The 20,925-nt window shown below is 43.7% G+C and overlaps 2 protein-coding genes across 3 annotated transcripts in view; both read right to left on the bottom strand.

Annotated features, from left to right (window-relative positions):
- LOC115403905 (kinesin-like protein KIF21A) overlaps positions 1 to 2,873 on the bottom strand; it is a 29,416-nt gene extending 26,543 nt beyond the window's left edge. For both annotated transcript variants that reach the window (XM_030112934.1, XM_030112935.1), the window contains exon 1: positions 2,572 to 2,873. In XM_030112934.1, the coding sequence (XP_029968794.1) occupies positions 2,572 to 2,615 (44 nt within the window). In that variant the 5' untranslated portion in view covers positions 2,616 to 2,873. The remainder of the gene's footprint in view (positions 1 to 2,571) is intronic.
- A 1,327-nt stretch (positions 2,874 to 4,200) lies between these two features.
- abcd2 (ATP-binding cassette, sub-family D (ALD), member 2) lies at positions 4,201 to 16,351 on the bottom strand. Its single transcript, XM_030113406.1, has 10 exons — positions 15,279 to 16,351; positions 13,956 to 14,136; positions 13,574 to 13,695; positions 11,229 to 11,391; positions 10,436 to 10,530; positions 10,148 to 10,293; positions 9,276 to 9,421; positions 8,604 to 8,688; positions 8,360 to 8,485; positions 4,201 to 8,277 (listed from the first exon to the last, which is right to left on the bottom strand). The coding sequence occupies exons 1-10, from the start codon at positions 16,221 to 16,223 to the stop codon at positions 8,073 to 8,075; spliced, it is 2,214 nt and encodes a 737-aa protein (XP_029969266.1). The 5' UTR covers positions 16,224 to 16,351; the 3' UTR covers positions 4,201 to 8,072.
- Positions 16,352 to 20,925: the final 4,574 nt, after the last annotated feature.

The raw sequence follows: 20,925 nt of genomic DNA, 5'->3' as shown, positions 1-20,925 counted from the left end.
CGGCGACCGTCGGGGTAAATGAGGCGTCGGCTTCCTCGAGTTTCATCTTCATCAGCAAAAAGCTTTGACAGCTTTGAAAAAAATACAAGACTCGTCTGTCTGACTGTGTTTAAACAGTGGAGCGTGAGGTTCTGACATGTGAGGGTAATGCCACTGAGAACTCATTAAACTGGAAGGAAATTGATGTCTGCTGAAAGACATTGTTATTGTTGAATCAATATTGTTTGTTGTCCTGAATAAAAATACAGATAATAGTCACAGTGCTGTATTCTTCATCAGGATTATCTCCATCTTCGTTGTGACTCATTGCATATTTTCTTCCATATTTAAAATCCTGTCATATTGCATGAATGCACAGTGCAATGAAGCACAATGTATCACAGTTCAGTTACTCTTTTACAATATGTGTATAGTACACGCTGACATAATGATACATTTTCCCGGAAATTATGCAGGTCTAATCTCCATGAACCTTTTATGAAATCAAACAGTAATTCCATTAAATCTACTTGAGCAACTTGTTTACGAACTCATTTCAATAAATATTATCTCATAATGACATAAGTGTAATTTACAACATAATGAAATAAATGTAGGAGAAGTGACTTTGAGTAAAATGAAGAGTAAACAAAGGCAATAAAGGTAGGTAACATGTGTCTGGGGCTAATTTAAAGCCTCCTTTTGGTGACCATGCTAAAAGATTCTTAAAAGTTTAAGAAATTATAACTGTGGTATATAGTGACAAGTGTTAAAACACAAATATTTACTAAGGCTGGCTGGAAACTATCAAAACGAAGGTGAATAAAACTTAAGAACTTAAGATGACCATAAACAATGAGTTGATCACAAAGTAGATCTGAGGATTCTTCAAAAGTTAAGTTTTTGGTTCTTTTTTTTGCACTTTTCAAAAAGCAGTTTTCTGGTTCAGTAAAATGCAGTAGGTTTCCATGACTGGATTTCTATGAGACATAGGACTGTGTCTGGTTAATACTAAATTAATGATCCGTGTGACTTTGCAGGTAAGGTCAGCGTGACGAGGGGTCGATCAGCACGCAATCGTTCCCATTTTCGTGCTCGAGATTTTGAATGAAACACAAAAGTATATGAAAGAGGAAGGAGACATCACAGACTAGTGGAGTTATGAATTTATGAGAAAGCTATTTGTGTCTGATCACAAATGGAAACCCAATCACAAACCTCTCAATAATTCATGAACCTGAGCTTTTTAAAAGACATGTGAGAAACAAACGTCTTATCTTAAATGGAACTGGTTGTGGTTGTACTAATCAAAACTGTCTACAGTGCTCCTGAAAAGTATCTATTGTAGTTTTCACCTGAACTGTTCAGGGGAAAGGAAAAACAATACACTGTTGCAAAGTGGCGAGTGCATGTGTTCACTTTCTTTCATGTAATTAAGCTCTGATTCAAAGAGCTGACTTCAGAGGCCGGGTAATAAGCTGATTAAGAGCATTGTGCAGTCACAGTGAAGCTGAGAAACTTCATAAACATCAAGACTTTCAGCCAGACGCCATGTAGCCACGCTACTGTGAGCCTAAAAATATCAAAGAGTTCTTTAAAATGGGACTGAAGACTGACGAATGACGGGACAGGGTCTTCTGACGGATTATTTATGATGTAGGAGGGGGAGACGTGGGCCTGTAAGCTGAGTTGACTCAGTAAACAGAGTTCTGGGTCAAAGTCTGAATGCAAAATAACAAGCAAGGCCTGGAGTGGAGAAACATGAGAGGGAGCAGCTTTTGTCCCCTCACTTCCACCCGGTTCACATGACAGTTCAGGTTGTCTTTTCAGTGGAAAGACACACACACACACACACACACACACACACACACACACACACACACACACACACACACACACACACACACGCACACACAAGCTTGATCACAGCTGCTGCCATATCATGGGACTCTATTGATGGTGATATTGATTTGTTTTATATTGTTTTGGCTTCTGTTCAGTCTCACACACACACACACACACACACACACACACACACACACACACACACACACACACACACACACACACACACATAGCAGCAAGCAGACGGTGTATATCTGCTGTGTAAGTGACGGTCTGAGTGGCCTGTGGGACAAGGGTCAGATAAGAGTGATACAGCAAATACACACCGCCTAAAGCGCCACACACTCAAATAAAAAAGAAAAGACAAACAGACAGTTTATGAAGGATCTTGTGCAGGTGATAACACGCATGAAGCTATTTAATATCATTAAATGATGACTCTGCACATGGATCTGAGCTCAGGAGGGAACAGGCTTTTCCAAGGCCTAATCCTGATCTTCATTCATACTTCCCTGACAAAGCAGTGCAGATAAGAAGCTCATGCAATGAAGGCCTACTGGTCTATATCTGTCAAAACACGCATTACTGCAGCTAATAACCGGGGTTATTGATGTGCACGGACGTGAACAGACAACAATACCAGTCCGTGTTTACAATGGTGAGGCGGCGGCGAAGGGGGGGGGACATGTGCACATCCCGGAGCAGGTGTACCACCGGAGCATCTCTGCAGAGGGGCGGCATCCTTACCTCAGGGCCACGCGCACCGAGCTCTCATCCGCTCCACTGGTCATGGTGCCCGCCCCAGACAGTCCGCTTAAAAATAGCGTGAATTCCCTTTCTTCTTGATCCTCTTAGGAGGAGAAAGCTCTCGGCCGACTCTCTTGTCTATTCCTCCCCCGGTAAGGCGCTTCTGTCTTGAGCTCCGCCGTTCTTTCACGTCCTGCGCTTGCGCGCGACAGACAAGCGCATTGCTAGATTCGGTAAATGAGCGTGTTTCCCCGTCATGGCGGTGTGAAGGTGCGTGAGGGTCCGGCCGTGGTCACCTCTCCAGAGGAAGAGCCATGCTGGACTCAGCCTCCGGGGCCGGGAGGAGCGGACTGATCGCGAGCGAGCGAGTGACGACGAGCCGCTCGGTGCGCGAGTCCCCGGCACGGGGTGACGTCACCGGGCTCCTCCCACAGAGCCGAGCCGCTCCTCACGCGCCTTTAAAACACGCTCTTTATAATAGAAAGATTGAACATTTAGACATTATAAGACACGTTTATTGTACATAATATATACTATTCTACCTTCTAGCAGTATATGTCTTCCTTCATTTTGGCATCGTGATAAATAAAAAAAAAGGACGGAGAAAAAAACTGTAACTCAAAGAAGGAGAAGACAATAAGAAGGAAAATGGAGATGATGACAAGAAAAAGGGAAAAGAAGAGGAGAAAGAACAGGAAGGAATGTCAAAAAAAAATGTTCGGAATCTTCTGTCACTTCTGTTTTGGACTTCAAAACACAGCAACGGACTCTTTAAAACGAGTACACAATAAGAAAGCAATAACGTTTTTGAACAACCACTTATTCCCCATATTCTCCAGTTGATATTATGCCAACAATTTGGTTCACATTTTTAATTTGCTCTGTCAGAAGAAAGGGGACAGGAAAGTAATAAGAAAAGTTACAAAAGGAGAGAAAGAGTAGACAAAAGTAAAAGTGGAAGATAACTGTTCACTAAAAATACACCCACATATCAGTGCAATTAAATGTTGTTGTAAAGAATATTAAATTATAATGTGAAGAAATGTCCGTGATGTTTGATATAATTAATATAAATGAATGAAAGAGCCTTATGAACCCAGATGACTGTTTTCTGCTTTGTCATGCTGACACCTGGTGGTCAGTGTATGTTACTACAGTGTTAAAATGTAAACATTCCTTTCAAAGTATCTACTTCAGTGTCCTAAAAGAAACACACAAGCAATCAAAACAAACACAGCCTTCATTCAATGAATTAAACATTGAATATACCTGCTGCTTCCACATCTTTTCATCTGTATTTGTTCTATTGTCCCTTACAAGAGGAATATCTTTCTTAAGCAGCTTAATGATTCAGCATGATCATTACTCACACAGCAGGAACAATGTAATACAGAATTTTCCTAATTGGAAACTGTGAATTTTTCGAAATTGTTGAATAATTCTCAATATATTTGTCATAAGGGAAAAGAATAAAAGGATGTTTGACTCCAAACTGAAACTATTGAAATATCCGTAGCTGACTCTCTGGGTTGTGATATTTCTCCAAAAATGTTTGAATTGCTTTTCATTCTTGAAGCTCTTGAATGTCGGTTCACAAGAGAAAAAAAAAAAAAAACCCAGCACGACTCATTTCTCTGAGGTTGTTCTGTTTTTATTTTATGTACAAGAAAAATACATCTTCATCTCTCAGCACAAAGTGACATCAGAATGTGTTTTCTCAACAGATTACTTTTTTTCTTACTGTAACTAAATTGATGGTAATCTTTAAAAAAAAAGAAAAAGAAAAAATATTCCTACATTGACACTAGGAGATGTTATTAAACGAGGTCTGAGCTACTGTTACATGACGTTAAAAGATGAAACAATTACATGTTCGGGAGTCTGCAAACAGAGCCAAGTCTCTTATCGATAATTCAGTGGTAACTCCAGACTGTAGTAACGCCTGGAGGAGCAGTGCATGCTGGGTACACAGCAATCTAATTAAGGGAACATTTCATCCTTATATTTAGTAGATTACCCATTCAGTCATTTGCAAAACTTTCATGTATGTATATATTGGTTTGAACACCTGATACAATTCAAATAAATGAAAACTTAAGATTTATTTTTTTCCCCACTGTCCTCCCAGCACATGTCAATTGTCAAGTCTTCATGTCTCTGGCAAAATAATGCAACATGCCCTTTCAACACAATCATAAAACAACACATTATGAAAATAAACACAATATATTTGACCTGATCGCATGTATTCACAGGTTTTTGCTGCTTGGGAACGAATTAGGAATGTCGTTCCAATTGTTATCGAGTTGAATGGATTGATTCATGTAATTTTTATTTATCTATACGAGTGTTGAGAAAGAGGAAGTTTCCTTCTCTGACCTTGATTCTGCAGAATCAACAACCTCTCTGAGCTGCAGGCTGATAAACTCACTCCTTCAGCCATCCTTCAAATTAAAACTACTGATCATCCAGAACGAATCCATCATTTCTCTTATGTCCAGCTCAGTATCAAAGCTTCATTATCTGGGATGGATTCACTTTTAAACATTATAGTGTAGCTGATTCACAACACCTCAAAAGAAATACAGTTAACTTTAACGATTTTAAAGTTAACAAATGAAGAAATTGAGTTCCACTATTAGAGAAAATGAAGAGAATTCAAAATGCAGTTTATATTTTTGGTCACTAGGGGGCAGCAGCTGTTTGTGCCACACTGGATTTGTTTGGTTACTTCAGGAGTTTTGAAAGTGTGTTAGAGTTTGAACCACATTGTGGTCAAAGAATAACTCCGTCTGCACTAATTAATATATATGATTTTGTTGTTACTCCTATGGGTTTGAAGTAAAGCTCGTTTTAGCGTAGATTTTTCCGACTGTTGCTGAGTCCTCTGTCACATGCAGAGAACTTTCTATGAGGGAGATTTTATGTATAAATCGTAACCGATCGATCCCCTGAAAATCTTTCCTTTTTCTGCTTGTTGCACCTTGACCATCACCAACTCTCAGCCCTTGTATGCAGGTAAAAAGTCTGCAATGGGATAAAAACCTATTGTCCCTCTGAGTTAAAAAATACAAGTTTATATGAAGCCTACAGGAACCTAGAAGAATCACATGAAAACATGAGAAAAATTTAAGTTTTTAATTCTATCGTTTCTAAATAAAATGTCTGTTTTCTATCTGACTGTTTCCACCCTGTGTCATTCGGCGGCTCATGAGCCGTCCTGTCGACAGAGTTGGACTGACAGCACAGAAAAGGTTCGTTGAGAAACTCCAGAAAAGGCTGACTACGCACTTTAGAAAGGCCAACAGTGCTGTCAGTGTTGGCATGCTCGCCTTGCAAAGTAGCCTACAGCCCTGGACCTCCACTGATATGTGGAAATTGATATTTTCTATTTCTTCAGTCACATTCTGGGGTAAAACACGAGTTCCTTCAATGACTTTCAAGGTTTTAAGAGTCAGAACTGCAGCTTCATCGCCTCCACATGCAGATGTAGATACATCCTTTATACTGGATTCATAACAAATCAGATGATTGATCTGGACTGTATTAGCCTGTATTATTACAGGCTGATGTGGACTGAGAAATCCAGCAGTGTTTATGCATCTGATTGTCCAAAATAGTGGTATTATAGTCATTCCATGTATTATTATACTGTGCTCGAGAATGAAGGCGACATTGATCGGGCCTGTTCGTCACAATTCTCTTACATTAATGATCACTTTACTGAGGCAACAGTAAATCCAAGATGAATTAGTGTCAGCCAGCATGAGGAAGTTAAACTGTAACAGCTCTTATAATGTCTCTTTCAGAGCCAGAATGAATGAAAGGAATCTTTTCAAAGATCTGATCTGATTACAGTTCAGTACATGACATGGTGATCATGTACACAGGTTTGAACCATGGGAAAAAAAGCTATTGTTCCAGCGTCTCACCCATTCATTTGAGTCAGGTGCGACGGAGCAGGATGGCATCAAACTCCTTCCTATTTTAGGAAGGTGTTTGTTACCTAGATCAGAGATAACCTAAAAAAAAAAAATTAAAAAAAATAAAACCAAAACCTCAGCATTTACAAGCTTTTCATTTCAAAACAAACTGTACCAAAGTTTCACAGTATCACAAATTACGATCACTGCCAGCATCTGCCGAAAAACTAACAGCTGGAAACGTTTCTGTGTATTTACAGCTGCAGAAAAGCGTATTGAACCTCCACGAGCGCTAAACTTTATGAAACAGGCCTGAGCTTTTTCACTTCTGCACACAGACGGGCGACAAACGAAAGGATATGAAAGAGAACGAAGCCAGTATGAAACATCTGAGAGAACCGCGCACGTGACTACAAAGATGTTGAGGCTCGAGACGACGCGAGTGGAAAGTCTGTAACTCATTAAACTCTTTTCAGGTTTTTCGTTTGCTTTATGATCGGCCGATTGCATCTGAATACAAACTGTGTTTTTCCGGCAGTTCTCCTGTATGCCTGCAGAGGAAAGTTCAATATTTAACTCTGTCACTTCATCATTAAGTCAGAAAGACATGTAGACCAAAAGCATGCCTGCAAAATACTATTATTCCTGATCATTTCATTTGTCGCCCAACTGTAAATGCCCTGCGATTAAACTTTGTTTGTATGCTTAGATTGAGAATCAGCTGGCTCGTACCGTGGAAAAAAATGAGAACTATCGACACTGAGCAGAGGACAGTTTCTGAAGTCTCGTGTTGTCAGTATTTATTGACGGGTGCGATTCAGCAGCTCGTCCTTTCGGATTGAACACTACGGCGAGTCTCTGCGCCTGTCTGCGTCCCGCAATTGCATTTAACAATTTCATAAACGTCATGAGACACATCAAACGCACCCCGTCTTCTGCTTTCATCTTACAAATCGCACCCTGTGCACTCTCCATCCTGCCTCCACACACACGTCAGCTCGCCCCTACGGAGAGGACCCTCTTTCCAAGCTCATTGTATTTGTTCAGCAAACCAGAAAGCTATAGTTTTTGGAGCCAGGCCGGCGTCACTAATTGCTCTAATAATAGACGCAGCGGATCCTGCGTGTGTCGCTGCGACACGGCGAGGTATAAAGGCGAAGGGACTGTGCGGCGGCTCCAAACACAACAAATCAAACAAAGGCATATTTGGACACGGGGGGGGGGGGGGGGGGGGGGGGGGGGGGGGGAAATGGCCTCTTCTGACCTAATTGAGTTCAAATCTCTGACTAAATGATGGAGGTAAACACATAAAGGACCTGGAATACTGATAGTGGTTCAAGGTTAAAAAAGGTCTCCGTCTGAATTCGGCTAAAAGGAAAGGGAAGAAGCCCTCTAAAGGCAGAGTAAAGTGCTGTAAAACAAATCAAACGTCTCAGCGAATTTGGGTTGATCACATGGGAAGGCAGCAGACTGATCCTGACAGCTGAGCGCTCTAAAACCAAACGTTAAAAGAGAGGAAAGAAAGGAATTGTCAGAATTTTCCATATCTCTGTTTTTTCTTCACCCCCCCCGCCCCCCTCACTCCTGGGCCGTTTTGAGGACGGAGTCGTCTCCCAGGATCTTGCAGAGCTCGTTGAGGCGGAGCTGCATCTCGGGGATGCCGGCCAGCTGCGCCTCCAGCCGCTGCTTCTCCTCGGTGAGGGAGAGGCGCGTCGCCGTGTCCAGCTGCTCGAAGCGCCAGCCGCCCTCGCCGTCGAACTGCAGCAGGTGGGTGTGGTACTTCCTGGAGGCGGAGAGAGGAAGGGTTTGAGCGCGGCGAGCGCGGGAGAGCAGTCGTGAGCCGCTCATTCAAACCGCCGTGTTACCAGAGGGAGGGCCGGTGCGTGATGGAGAGCAGGGAGATGTCCGTATCCTTGGCGGCCTGGAAAATCTTTCCCTCCACGTCGATGCTCACGGCGCTGGTGCACTCATCCAGCAGGGCGTACTTGGGCCTGAGATCAAAAATCAGCCTTGACTGTGACATTTAGGATCGTGTATTCACTTTTTTTTTTCTTTTTTTTCTGTAAGCGTTCAGTTATTCAGCCAACAGTGAGACTTGTTCCGTCTTACTTGTGGTAGAACATGCGAGCCATTCCCATCCTCTGCTTTTCGCCGCCTGACAGCACGTCTTTCCAGTCCAGCTCAGCATCCCAGCCTGGAAAACACAAGAAACGCGCTTAAATCAGGAACTGAACGAAAGAGGAGAAAATTGTGAATGCAAAGAGATTCAGCATCAATGTTTACAGTCAATAATAGTATCCAGAACTCAGCATCAGCTGCTGTAAGTCTTTCGTGTGACTAAGAACAAATTCACTCCTTGTACAAAGTGTTATTATATAATAATAAGAGTTAATTTGCTTGATAACTTCAGCAGCTTCGATCTAACACCGAAGCATGGGTTCATAAATCCACATGTAATTCTGCTGATTTCTTATTGCAAATGTGTGATGAAATATGTGTGAACGGCCAGGAGCTTTTCCCTGAACGTGTTGACAGAGTGGCCATTCATACGTTAAACCCTCTTACGGGGCCGAGGTCGGAACAGGAGCCGACAGCAAACAATGGCGCCGTTTGTCTGGAGGAGCGCGGCGGCCAATTAGTCACAGACGCAGGTTTGGGCAACACCAGTAATTCGCCCCGATCAAGACACGGGTCCAGTATTTAACGCCATCTGCTGGAAATGCCTGGACCGTCTCATTTTGAGGCGGGTTGAGGATGAATCGGTCCTCGCTGCCCTCCTACCTCCTTCTCTGGTGACAATGTGGTTCAGGTTGACGATATCCAAGATGGCCTCCAGGTCCTTGTCGCTCAGTCCTCTGGCGCTCATGTCCTCCACCGAGTCCGGGTAGATGACCTGGTCCCGGAGGGAACCCATTGACATGTACGGCCTGGAGACACACACACACACACACACACACACCCCTGTGAAGTGGGCCGATGTAGCGGGACTTGAAGGTACTTAAAGAACAAACGACACATAAAAAGACCCCCGTTTTGCTCCAGTTGTCTCTTTTGTCCACAGCGTGTTGGATTGTGTTACAGCTGCCAGGTGGCCGTCTCATCCTCGGCATAAAATATTCACCGCTCTGCGGGAGAGATGTCAACCGAGGCTCCGCTCGTTTGCAGCTCTGGATACGATTACATCTGAAGGTGTGTCTTATCTCCAGCTCAGCTCCGCTTCCTGGGCGATGGTCCTACTCCCCGCCTTTGAAGATCTATTTGTTCAAGAACTAACGTCCTGATCAAACACAGGACTTCAGGAAATCCAGATTCATTTTAAATTTCACATCACGTGAGAACGTCTCGCATCGAAAGTATTCATTCCGGCGAGGATATTAAAACATCCACAAAAGCCTCAAACAAACACAATACCGACGAGAGAAATGATTAAAGCCTTTCGAGTTACTGAAATGATTGAAAGAATACCACATCTTCTCTGGCTCTGGCTTTTGTTTCTCGGTCAGCTACACAAACACACACACACGTACACACACAGGTCTGGTTACGGTGGATTAGATTACTTATGAGGATACGACGATCAAATCCTGCAGTGTTTTATAGCACTTCTTTGAAGCTGATATTGGATTACTGCGCGTCTGTGTGTGTGTGTGTACCTCTGAGGGATGTAGAACATGTGTTGAGGAGAGGGTTTGTGCAGCCGCCCGCCGTACACGGGCCACAGGCCGCTGAGGATCCTGAACAGGGAGCTCTTGCCGCAGCCGTTGGGTCCAGTGATCAGCAGGTGCATGCCCTCCTCCACCTGGAAGACAAGTTTATTCACCGCCCTGAAGCAGATCGCCGCCACAATCAATTATCTTGTCATACATGCACCAAACAGAGTAAGAGGAAATCACTCTGATGCTCCCAAAGCTGGAGCGATCAGAGGAGTACAGCAGCGTCACCTTGAAGTTGAGGCAGGACACCACCACGTCTCCGTTCGGCGTGATGATCGGGACGTTCTCGCACACGATGCCCTTATCCACATCGATCACCTCACCTGCAAGACGGAAGAGGAAAAACAGCGACAGATCAGTAAAAATAGATCAGCTGTGAGGATTATTCTCCTTCTGCGGAAGCATGAGCACAGACATGGAAGGGTTGCTTACAAAGCAGAGCATATAGGATTAAAAATATATATAAAACCCTTCTATAGCGCCTCATTTATCGCTCAGCTTAGCAGTATTCTCACATGAAAAGCCCTCCGGGGGAAGTGTCATGCATTGATTCCAATCTCTGGTATTGAGACTGTCGACTGTTAGTGCTGTAAGTTGGCGATCTTTAGCTGTAAATGTTCACAATTCGGCGTTGGGAGTGAGACTGCGGCCTGGAGTCAGAGTGCGGGAGGAGATGATGAAAAGACCGCAGTGTGACCAAGACGCTCCGAGCAAAACAATCACAGAAAGCACATGTTTTCTCCTGCAGCGTCCTGTAAATGTCTGCAGCTGAGACCAACTTACACTGGCTCTCTGTTGAATTACATTCGATAATAACATCACACTCCTCGCTTTTTTTTTTTTAAACCTCAGCCGAAGTCACTGACCTTCTAAACTGCTGTGTCCACTTAAAACTAGCATAGACTTGTCAAAGTTTGATTTAGAAAACCATAATAACATCAGCTGTTATTTTGCACACACTATCAAAAGTGTTTTATTCTTTTTATTTATCATTTTTTTCCCGCAGTGAGGGCGGCCTCACCCTTGATCTCCAGCGGTCCGTCGATGTGCATCTCGGGTTTGCTCTTCTTCTCCGTCGCCGCCGTGGCCGACAGCGACGAGCGCTTGTAGATGCCCTTCTGGACGTCCTCGAACACCACAAACATGTTGTGGACCCTCGCCGTGTAGCCCGCCAGCTCTGTGACCTGCCGGGACAAACACGCAGGTGGGGGGGTCAGAGGTCACGCGGGTGCATCGGCCCGCGATGTGGGTCACCGTCACGGCCGCCGGCTGATAAAAGTAACCGTGCGTGTGAGTGAGGTGCGGACGCGGCTTTCACACACACACACACACACACACACACACAATCGACACAAATACACACGCACGCCCGTGAGAAGGTTCATCTCTGATGAAAGAGTACATTAACATGACCCAAATGACTGTAACCACAGACTCAGCACAAACATACGTGCGCAGAATCCAGAGAGAGCCAAATGTTCACAGAGCGCTGGAGGTCGTTGCTCCGGCCCTCGGCGCAGCGCAGCGCCCCGCCGAGTGACACAGAGCGGCCTGTTGACACAGCTTCACCGTGTCAAACAACAAAACCTGGTTCTGAGAATCCACTGGGTCTGTACTTCAGGAGGTTTGCAGCATCAATATGAGGACTAAAGTGTCGCTGTGACACTTAATCCTGCACCGTGTGTGTGTGTCTGTGTGCAGGAGTGCCGCACGCAGCAGGTGCATCCTGGGAGGTTTCGCCTCGGCGAGTGTATTCCCGGAAACACGACACGTCAGGGTCAATGCACCATTTTCCACTTCATCCAGCGTTCAAATGAGAGACAGCGAGGGGGGAAAGTGGAGAGAGATGCAGAAGTGCTGGGCTGAGAGATCAACAGATGGCTAAGCCCTGGGAGAAGGAGCTCTGTGTGTGTACACACACACACTCGCACACAGAGGCGTCACAGCAGGCTGACCTATAAACGAGTGGCAGTGGGGCAGTAGATTCACTCTTCAGGAACACATGTTTTCTTTTTAATTCAACAAGCTAGAAGCAGTCGAAGGTCTTCACTGAACTAAAAAAAAAACACATCCAGGCACGTTACAAGCCGAGTCACATCACGGGTCCGTCTGATCACACGCGTAACAACGTGCACCCTCTGGTTCGAGAGGCAGAGTGTCTGGGGGCGTGCGCCGGGCACTCTGCCGCAGGAATGCGCTCCATCCCTGCCGCCTGTTCAATCACACGCGCTCGGCCGCTGCGTGCACGGGCTTGCCGCTCCGCATCGCAGCCACCGGGAAGCCAGCTGCTGAAGGCCGCGTCCTCCGAGGAGGCGCTTTACGACAATCTGCTGTGCGAGGCGCTCATGTTTTAGGAATAAGCCTTCCTGGTGGAGTGCAGTGACACAGCAGTCAGTCCACCCAGTTTCAGCTCCTGCTCTCTTCTCGACTTGCTAATTCCTCCTACAAACTCGGCAGATAATGCTCCCAGCCTGCAAACTGTATTCTGCAACAGGAATTACGCAGAGCTGGAACACATGGCACTGCACAGTGTGGCATGTGATCAAAACTGGAACCGCTGTCGTCCTGCAGTACAGATTCAACACAAATGTTGAAGCAGCCAAATCCTCTTACGGACCTCAAACTGCAGCCCGAGAGACAGAATGCATGAATGGGTCCGCCTTTTTTTCTTTTTTTTTTGTTTTGGATTAAAATGCAACAAGAGATCGGGGATTTGGCCCTTAATGAATGAGTCCTTTCATTCACTGATTTCTTTATTTGTTTTTTTTTTTTTTTTGAGCTGGAATTCCAAGTGGATGTGTAGATCCACAAGTGGAGACGCGACGTGCATGTGTCAGTCATCCCGAGGGCGCGCTCGTCCGACACCCACATTCACGCGTTCGGCCACTTGCGCGTCCAAATGCCGCCGGTGGAAATCCTCCAACTGTGCAGAAACTGGGGCTGCTTTATCTCTTTAAGAACAAACCGGGCTCTCGCTGCGGCCTTGTGTAACCGTCTTGCTCGCTGCCGCGCACAAACAACCTTCTTTACTCTTCACTTTTATCGGCATAAAACGGACAAGTCATAACAAGAAAATGGTCTTAGGTACTTCACGATTTAGGAGGTGTATATAACAGCCTACCACTGTGTCGCTTTGCTTTGTTCTGTCAGTTGTGAAGTACTTTGAATTATATTTAAATAAGTGGAAACGGCACTGGCTCTGTGGATTTTCACTTCCAGGTTCATTGGTGACTCTGAATTTCCTGTGTCTCTTGATATTTGCTAGTTCAAGATTGGGAGCCTGCCTGTGTGTAGTTTGCATGTTCTCCATGTGCAGAAGAGCTGGGGCTTTTAAAAAAAAAAAAAAAAAAAAAAAGAAGCTGGCACCTCTTTGTAGGAGGACATGATCCTCTCGATGGCGTCGGCTCCCGACGCCAGGAGGTTGCGGGCGGTGGTGAACGCCTCGGTCCTCTCGCTCACCATCACCTGCGTCTGTCCGTCGGCCGTTTCTGCGGGAGACACGACACAGGTGTGTGTTACGTGCGCGCTCTGTGGCGAGTAACCCGCGTTCTTTGAATGTCAAATAGTTACCCTGCAACTGTGGCAAAAAAAAAAAAAAATGACTCAACTGTAGCTTGTTTTTATAAAGTCATCAGGGAGGTGTGGGAAGCAGCAACTGTTTTCACATGCAAATGGGCTCTGGCTGCCATTAGTCTGTGAATTCACACGGTCGCTTTTCAGAATGAGACGCCTGGGAAGGAAAGCTCACCGTTGTCGGCGAAGCCGGTGGCCGTGATGATGGGCACGGCCACCATGACGAGGCCGCTGCCGCTCCACACGTACTTCATGAGGAACTGCTCGATCATGATGTACCAGAGACGCTTGGACAGGATCAGGTTCATCTGGTCCGCCAGAGCGCGGTAGCACTTCTGCAGCTGACACATCTCCACCTGCAAAGAGCAGCACGCTGTTTTAAAGGAGTTTTCGAAGCTTGGGTGACCCGCCGTACTCCTAAACTATACCTCTATGCCATTGTTCAGGCTTGATGCTTCTGCAATCAGCATTAACTTCTTGAGAACATTTCAATTTATTATCAAGATATTATAACATGAAGACCATATGGTCTGTTGCCACGATGGTCCTCACTGATAAATTCTTTTAACATGTGTGATCTACTGGAATAAAACTCAGTGAACAAGCTAAACAAACTACAGAGTCAAAATGAAGACTTATTAAACATAAATAAAAGAGGAAAGGTTAAATTTGCTTAACTTTAAGCAGTTGCTGTCATCCATCTACTGTGTAATATTGTAAATCATCAATGTTTTCATTCAAATCTGCTTTTTTCAGATGCAAATAATCAAGATTGCTTCTCTTATTAAAGCAAGTCTGTCTTCATTTTACTCAATAATCATTATCTTTACATAAATGAGACCCAGAAAAACAGTTTTGCTCTGAAGTTTTGACTCTACTTAAACACTGTGTACATAAACTAGTGCGAATATAGCCTCGTCAAAAATGCTGTGCTTGGGCAACTTGTAGCAAATAAGTAATTATAATGTCAGACTCATATATGAAATGTCAGTTGAAAAAATATAAATGTAAAACTGAACATTTTACCCAGATCTTCAAGTTTACTCAGATTTTAATTTTATTTTAAGATATGTCAAATGAAATATCGAAGAAAGTGATAATCATTTATCAAAATGTTTTAAATGTAAAAAAAAAAATCTTGAAATAATCTACAATAAGAGGGTTTACCAGTCCAGTTTCTAGTATTTTCATAAGTGAAGAATGAAAGGGTGATCATTAAGTTTGCCAACATTGTTATACTCAGACAAATCTTAGATAACCGCTGAGTAATGTTTTGGTAATGTGTAACTGACGTCTGTCATGTTCTAATTTTATTTTTATCACACTGTGCATCTTGTTGCTTTCATGCAGCACTCTTGTCACGCAACTTCTCTTTCATGCACCCTCTCCCCCCATGCATGCACTCCCTCTCTCATGCATGCACTCTCTCCCCCTGCATGCACTCCCTCTCCACTGCATCACCCCCTCTCCCGTGCATGCCAGCTTGCACCGTGCATACCTTGTGTCCTCTGTAGAAAGCTATTTCCTCCGCATTAGCAATGATCCTGGAGTGCACATATCGCAGGTAGCCCTTCCTGTGAGCCTCCTCGGCTACCAGCTTACCAAATTTGGGCGAGCACGCGCGCAGGACCTTAGCCGTGGCGAAGACCACCAGGCCGGCCAGCAGCGTGGGCCCGGTGGCGTTAGCCCCCCGGGATCTGGCCGTCTGGATCAGCGTGTAGGAGGTCAGCATCACATCCAGGATGGGCTTGGTGAGGTTGGAGTAGAGATGCGCCACCGACTGGGAGAACATCATGACATCCTCGGTGAGGGACTGGTCCGGGTTGGCCAGTCTCCCGTCCATGTTGCTGACTCTGTAGTAGGTCTGATCGGTGAAGTAGGTCCGGTAGGCATGGTTCACGAGCCGGGTGCGGAAGGCCAGAGCCAGCTTGCACTCCAGGTACCGGATGGCGCTGTTGACGAACGTGGCCGGGATGGCAATGAGGAGCCATTTGATCAGCTGGAAGACGAAGCGTTTGGGCTTCTTCTCCACGATGGTTTTCACGATCTTCCCGTCCAGGCTGGCCACGTAAATAGAGAGAAACGTCCTGGATATGAGCGCCACCGAGTGCAAGGAGAGCAAGCCGAGCTCCCTGGAAACCAGCTTGGGGAAGAGGATCTTGCCAAGTTCGAGGATCTGCCTGAAAAATTCCGCATTCACCCCGGGGGAAGCCTTCTTATGCTCCCCGGCGTGGATCCGAGGGTTCTCCGGAAACGCGGAGCCATTTTCGGCTCTGGCTCCCCGGCGGTTGCTCCCCTGCTCTGTGTTTTTGCGGAGCTGCTTGCAGATGATGGGGTACAGTGTTTTGACGCCGTACGCGGCAGCCGCAAGGAACACGGCTCGCTTCGCCGCGGCCGAGCGGTCCCATCTCACTTTGGACGCCGCATCGAGGATGTTGGACATCTTTCTCAAACGTTAGTGTTCCCCGCTGCAACACCCATCCCCCGCACCACGATCACCGCGACGACGACATTAGAACCCGATAGGAGCCTCCCGATGGCCGGATTGATGTGGAGAGACAGCCCGATACATGAACCGCTACATCCTGCTATTTTCTGAACCAGGGAAGCGCGAGAAAACTACGACACTTCCGGCTAGTGTTACCAAAATAAAAGTCAGAATCATATTCAGCTTTTAGTGTTATTATTAATTTTGGGATGTAACTTCCGGTAATCTTGTTGTATTCCAGTACACTTTATGCTTTTGATCCCTGCGTGATGCGTCTTTTTTCATTGGTCGCGCCCCCGGATTGGTTGCGTGACAGACGTAAACAAATTATGCACGACTGCACCGAACCGGACAGAACTTTATCCTCACTGTTGATTAAATAATCGCAAACAAAAGGAACCATGGGAGTAAAATAACACTGTAAAAAGAATAGGATACAAAATAATTAAAATTGTGTACTTATGACAATATAAATTATTATTATTATTATTATTATTATTGTTATTGTTATTGTTATTATTATTATTATTATTATTATTATTATTATTATTATTATTATTATTATTATATCCTTCATGCTGTATATTTTGTCTCACACCAAGTGTTGATTTATAGTTGAAAACCATACTTCGAAGTAACACTTCCTCTACTAGTTAGGCTTTTGATTTGATTTGACATCTGTCTTAATAAACAGTCTGCAGATGTGGTTAAACTTATATTGAAATTTTATGCAATAACTCTTGGTTTTTGCTTTTTAATATAAGAAATTGTAATATAGCCATTACGTCATCAAATCCATATTATTAAAACACTTCCATGTAAATTGTATTAGTCTAAGGAAGGAAATAATTTATAGATATCGAAATAGCAATATGAGTACATGCTGGGGGAAAAAATTAGAAAACAAAAGTGCACCTTTAATAAACGGAATTATTTCCATACATGAATATTGATTATGACAGTCACGTGACACCTGTCATGGACCTCGTGCCACTTCATTCAGGGAATTAGCATTAGCTACCATTTGCTACATAATTAGAACCAATGTTTTACACTTAAGCAAGAGCTGTTTACCAACCTCACTAAAACCACTTACACATCTTAACTTGTGCTTTTTAAACGTAGAATATGAACTGGGTCGGCGGTTCCAGGTAAGAGAAGCTAGAATGCGGATATTAATTGAATAAGTGACTAAGTGAAGCTAAATTAATGAGATATTAACGGTTATGACAGGAACCGCTTGGTGATAAAGAATGAAGCGAAGAGGCAAAGGGTGATATAAACTTTACTGTCACGACTTACCCATGAAATTATGTTTATTTTCTTGCTAAATGATACAGTTTTGTTGCAGGAATTCTTTGAGAGGAGGAAAATGCAACAGAAACTAAAGGAAATGGGCCTGCCAGTTTCCTCCGCTTCAGAGCCAGGCTCAGGCAGTATGGATTTGGTGACTTTGTTTATCGTCAACCAGATTGCTGCTAAAAAAGAAAATAAGGGTAAGATTATATTCGAGATTACAGTGGCTTCATAGAGAACCCATGCTTGTGTACTGTATATTCTTCTTTTGGAAGCAAATGCCATTTCGAAACGGTCTGCTTTATATCGTTCTTTTATAAACACATATGACAGTAGTCATCTAGATCAGGGGTGTCAGACATAAGGCCTACTGGACCAGGAGCAACTTGTAAAAGTTTCAAGAAAATATGGATTGTTTAAACATAAGAAGAGCAGACAAAAACACAACACTGAGGCCTAAGTTGAGATCAAACTAGCCTCAAAGCCTTGCTTTCAGGATAATGCAACAGCTATAGGAGAAGGTTTTTTTTTATTGTGACATTTCAGTATATTTTGCAACAGACTGTAGCACTAATTTAAGATTTGTGTTAAGACTAGTCATTTTTAGTAATAATTGTTTGGTTTTGTGAATATATAGGTATTTTCACTCTGTGCCACAATGTGTTGGACATCCCTGTACTAAATTGATATGCACTACATATATCCTAAAAAGATAGTCGAGGTGCTTCAAAAACATTAACCACAAACAGATGTACAGTAGACAGGAAACCCTACATCACTGCAGGACACCTCAAATCAAGTCTGATGCATAGAACTGTGTGTTCATCAGTGTACGCCTCCTCACTGTGGGAACTGATGCAAGTATAAAGCATGTCTTTTTATAGATCCTCCAAAACTGGCAGTTCTTGGCAGCTCCAAAGGAAGATCCAGGCATAAGGGAAACGGGCCTTTAGTTCTTCCAATGAGCCCCTGTTCTCCTTCACAGCTGAGTCTTGTTGAGAGTCAGCCTCTGTACAGGTACATCTGAGCTTGTGTGTGAGAATGATTTGGAAGATTCACTCACTCAGCACGATTTAACCCTTAATGTAACTTTTCCACTGCAAAATCAAGTATGGAAGGAGGCAGAAGAAGACAGACTGTTATTCCTCAAGCATTCAACCGTCGTCAGGTGAGTCACACTCTAACTCTTCTTACGTTTTCTATTGGACAAATGTTAAGCCTGACAATAACATTTCCGTTAAGCTGTCACCAGTAGTGGAGTCAGCTTTCTCAGACAACAGTGCATCGGACTACCTGCCACCCATAACTGACTCACACAGCCCCTTCTCCTCCACCTCCTCTGCCTCCTCTGGCCAAGGTTGTCTTATGAAATGTTTTCTAGAATAAAGTCTGACGAAATGCTTGCACATAATGTTTTTTTTTTTTTTTAACTTGCATAAGTAAGCCTTGTTGGATCACAAAATAAATCTGATCTCCTCAGGAATATTCCCCCTGCAGCTCAGTCTACAGAAGCAAAGCCAGACCCCGTTATCACACTACTCACCTCCACCCTGGGACAACTCAGGTGTACAGCAAACTCCGGTACTGAAAAGATTCCATCATTTTTCAGAGAATTAAAACACACTATTCGCTCAGTATAGGTGTCTAGTTATCAAATAGTCTTCTTTAAAAAAAAAATTGCATTTCATACTGATATGATACTATGCTTGGATTGAAAACTGATAGTGTCTGGTTCTTACAACTCATTCAGTGCAAACCAGGGTCAGACTGAACAGCCTGCTAACCTCTACACCACTGAACAGAATAGAAAATCGTCAATTGTGACATCCAAAAAAATTAAATAACAGTAATTTAAACTTTAAACTGCCAAAGGACTGTTTTCTGACAAAGTTTTTTTTATATGAGAATGTGAGTGTATTCCTAAAACTGTGCAACCTTCAGTGCTGAATGTGTTTTGTTAGTTTCAGCCTTTTTTGGAGCCCAGAGGGATGACTGGAGCATGGCCCCGTGAATCAAACACACCCTTCTTCCAGCTGCAGACCCCCGCGGTGGCACGGTCCCTCTTTGGAAATCCAGAGCCAGAGTGAGAGAAGGTTACACGTGTAGTGTGTTGTTTTCAATTTCTTTCACCAGTTAGTCATTTAGAATCTCCTGAAATGTGTTTTCACAGTAGGAGTGAGGACAGAGACTATGCAACACATGTCAACGCCTTCTCCGATACGGAGCCCATGTTGGACTTCATCCTGAACCAGTCCGTAACCAAACAGCAAGACGACATCTTCAGGGGCTTCCGTCATGAAGAGTATGAAGGAGAAGGTGAATACTGAGGGAGAGGAATCACAAAAAAGCTCCTTGTATTTTTCTAGTCTTTGCTAAATGTCACATTTTACTCCAGTTTCTCATTTTGAGAGCATGAAACCGAAAATACATCTCACAGACGAAACGTCAACCAGAACTTCAACGCCTCAGTGAGTTCTTGTAATCCAACACTTATCATGAAAAATGTGTTGAATTTCTCATAATGTTGTTTTCTTTCTCCCTGTTAGAATTGTGCCTGCTTCTCAGTGTGTGGGAGCAGAGGTTTGTTTGCTATTTACCACCACACAGTGGTACATTTAGGAATTGCAGTTGAATGAGTATTATTTTAAAGAGGAGACATAACAGAGTTGATATCATTTCATTGGCCTTGATGGGAGTGGATTTATACAGATACTGCTTCAATGTCATGTTTATGTAATTTTTTTTCTTATTATTTTCAGCTCTCCAACTGCACTGACATGAACTTGTGTACGTTTTTAAAACATTTGCAGTTAAATTACCCATTTATTGATCTGCTCAATTTGTAAAAAAATGTTTTGTTTTTTTTATCCCCCAGCATGCATTGGACCGGACGCTGACCACATGAATGACTGTGAACATTTGTCAATTCACTCCTGTCAGGGAGGTTACCTGAGCTCAGATTCAGCCGAGGTAAGTTTGTTTTTCATCCAACATACTGAGATTTTCCACCCGGTTCGTACACCTGTTCTTTCACATTTAATTTAACTGGTGACTCACTGTCAGGATTTTAATTAGGCTTTGATGATCACATGATCTTTCAGCGAACACCTGCCAGAAAACACATCTCCAGTTTATTAACACTTGCTTTAAAAAGGAACTGACACTGTAGTTGCACATTAAAGACCTTTGCTCTGGCATTGTTAAATAGCAATTATGAATTTTCCTCTTTGTGTATTAGGATGAAGAGTGTTGTTGTCCACATGTTCAGGACCAAGCTGCAAATATAAGCAGCACAGACAGTGGATCACTGGGAACTTCAAATCCAAGACACTCCCCGTTCAGCTCTTTGACCTCATTCACA

This window comes from Salarias fasciatus, chromosome 17, assembly GCF_902148845.1.
Source record: "Salarias fasciatus chromosome 17, fSalaFa1.1, whole genome shotgun sequence".
Taxonomy (NCBI): domain Eukaryota; kingdom Metazoa; phylum Chordata; class Actinopteri; order Blenniiformes; family Blenniidae; genus Salarias; species Salarias fasciatus.
Note: the sequence above shows the minus strand (reverse complement) of the source record. Positions and strands in the feature narration are given on the sequence as shown.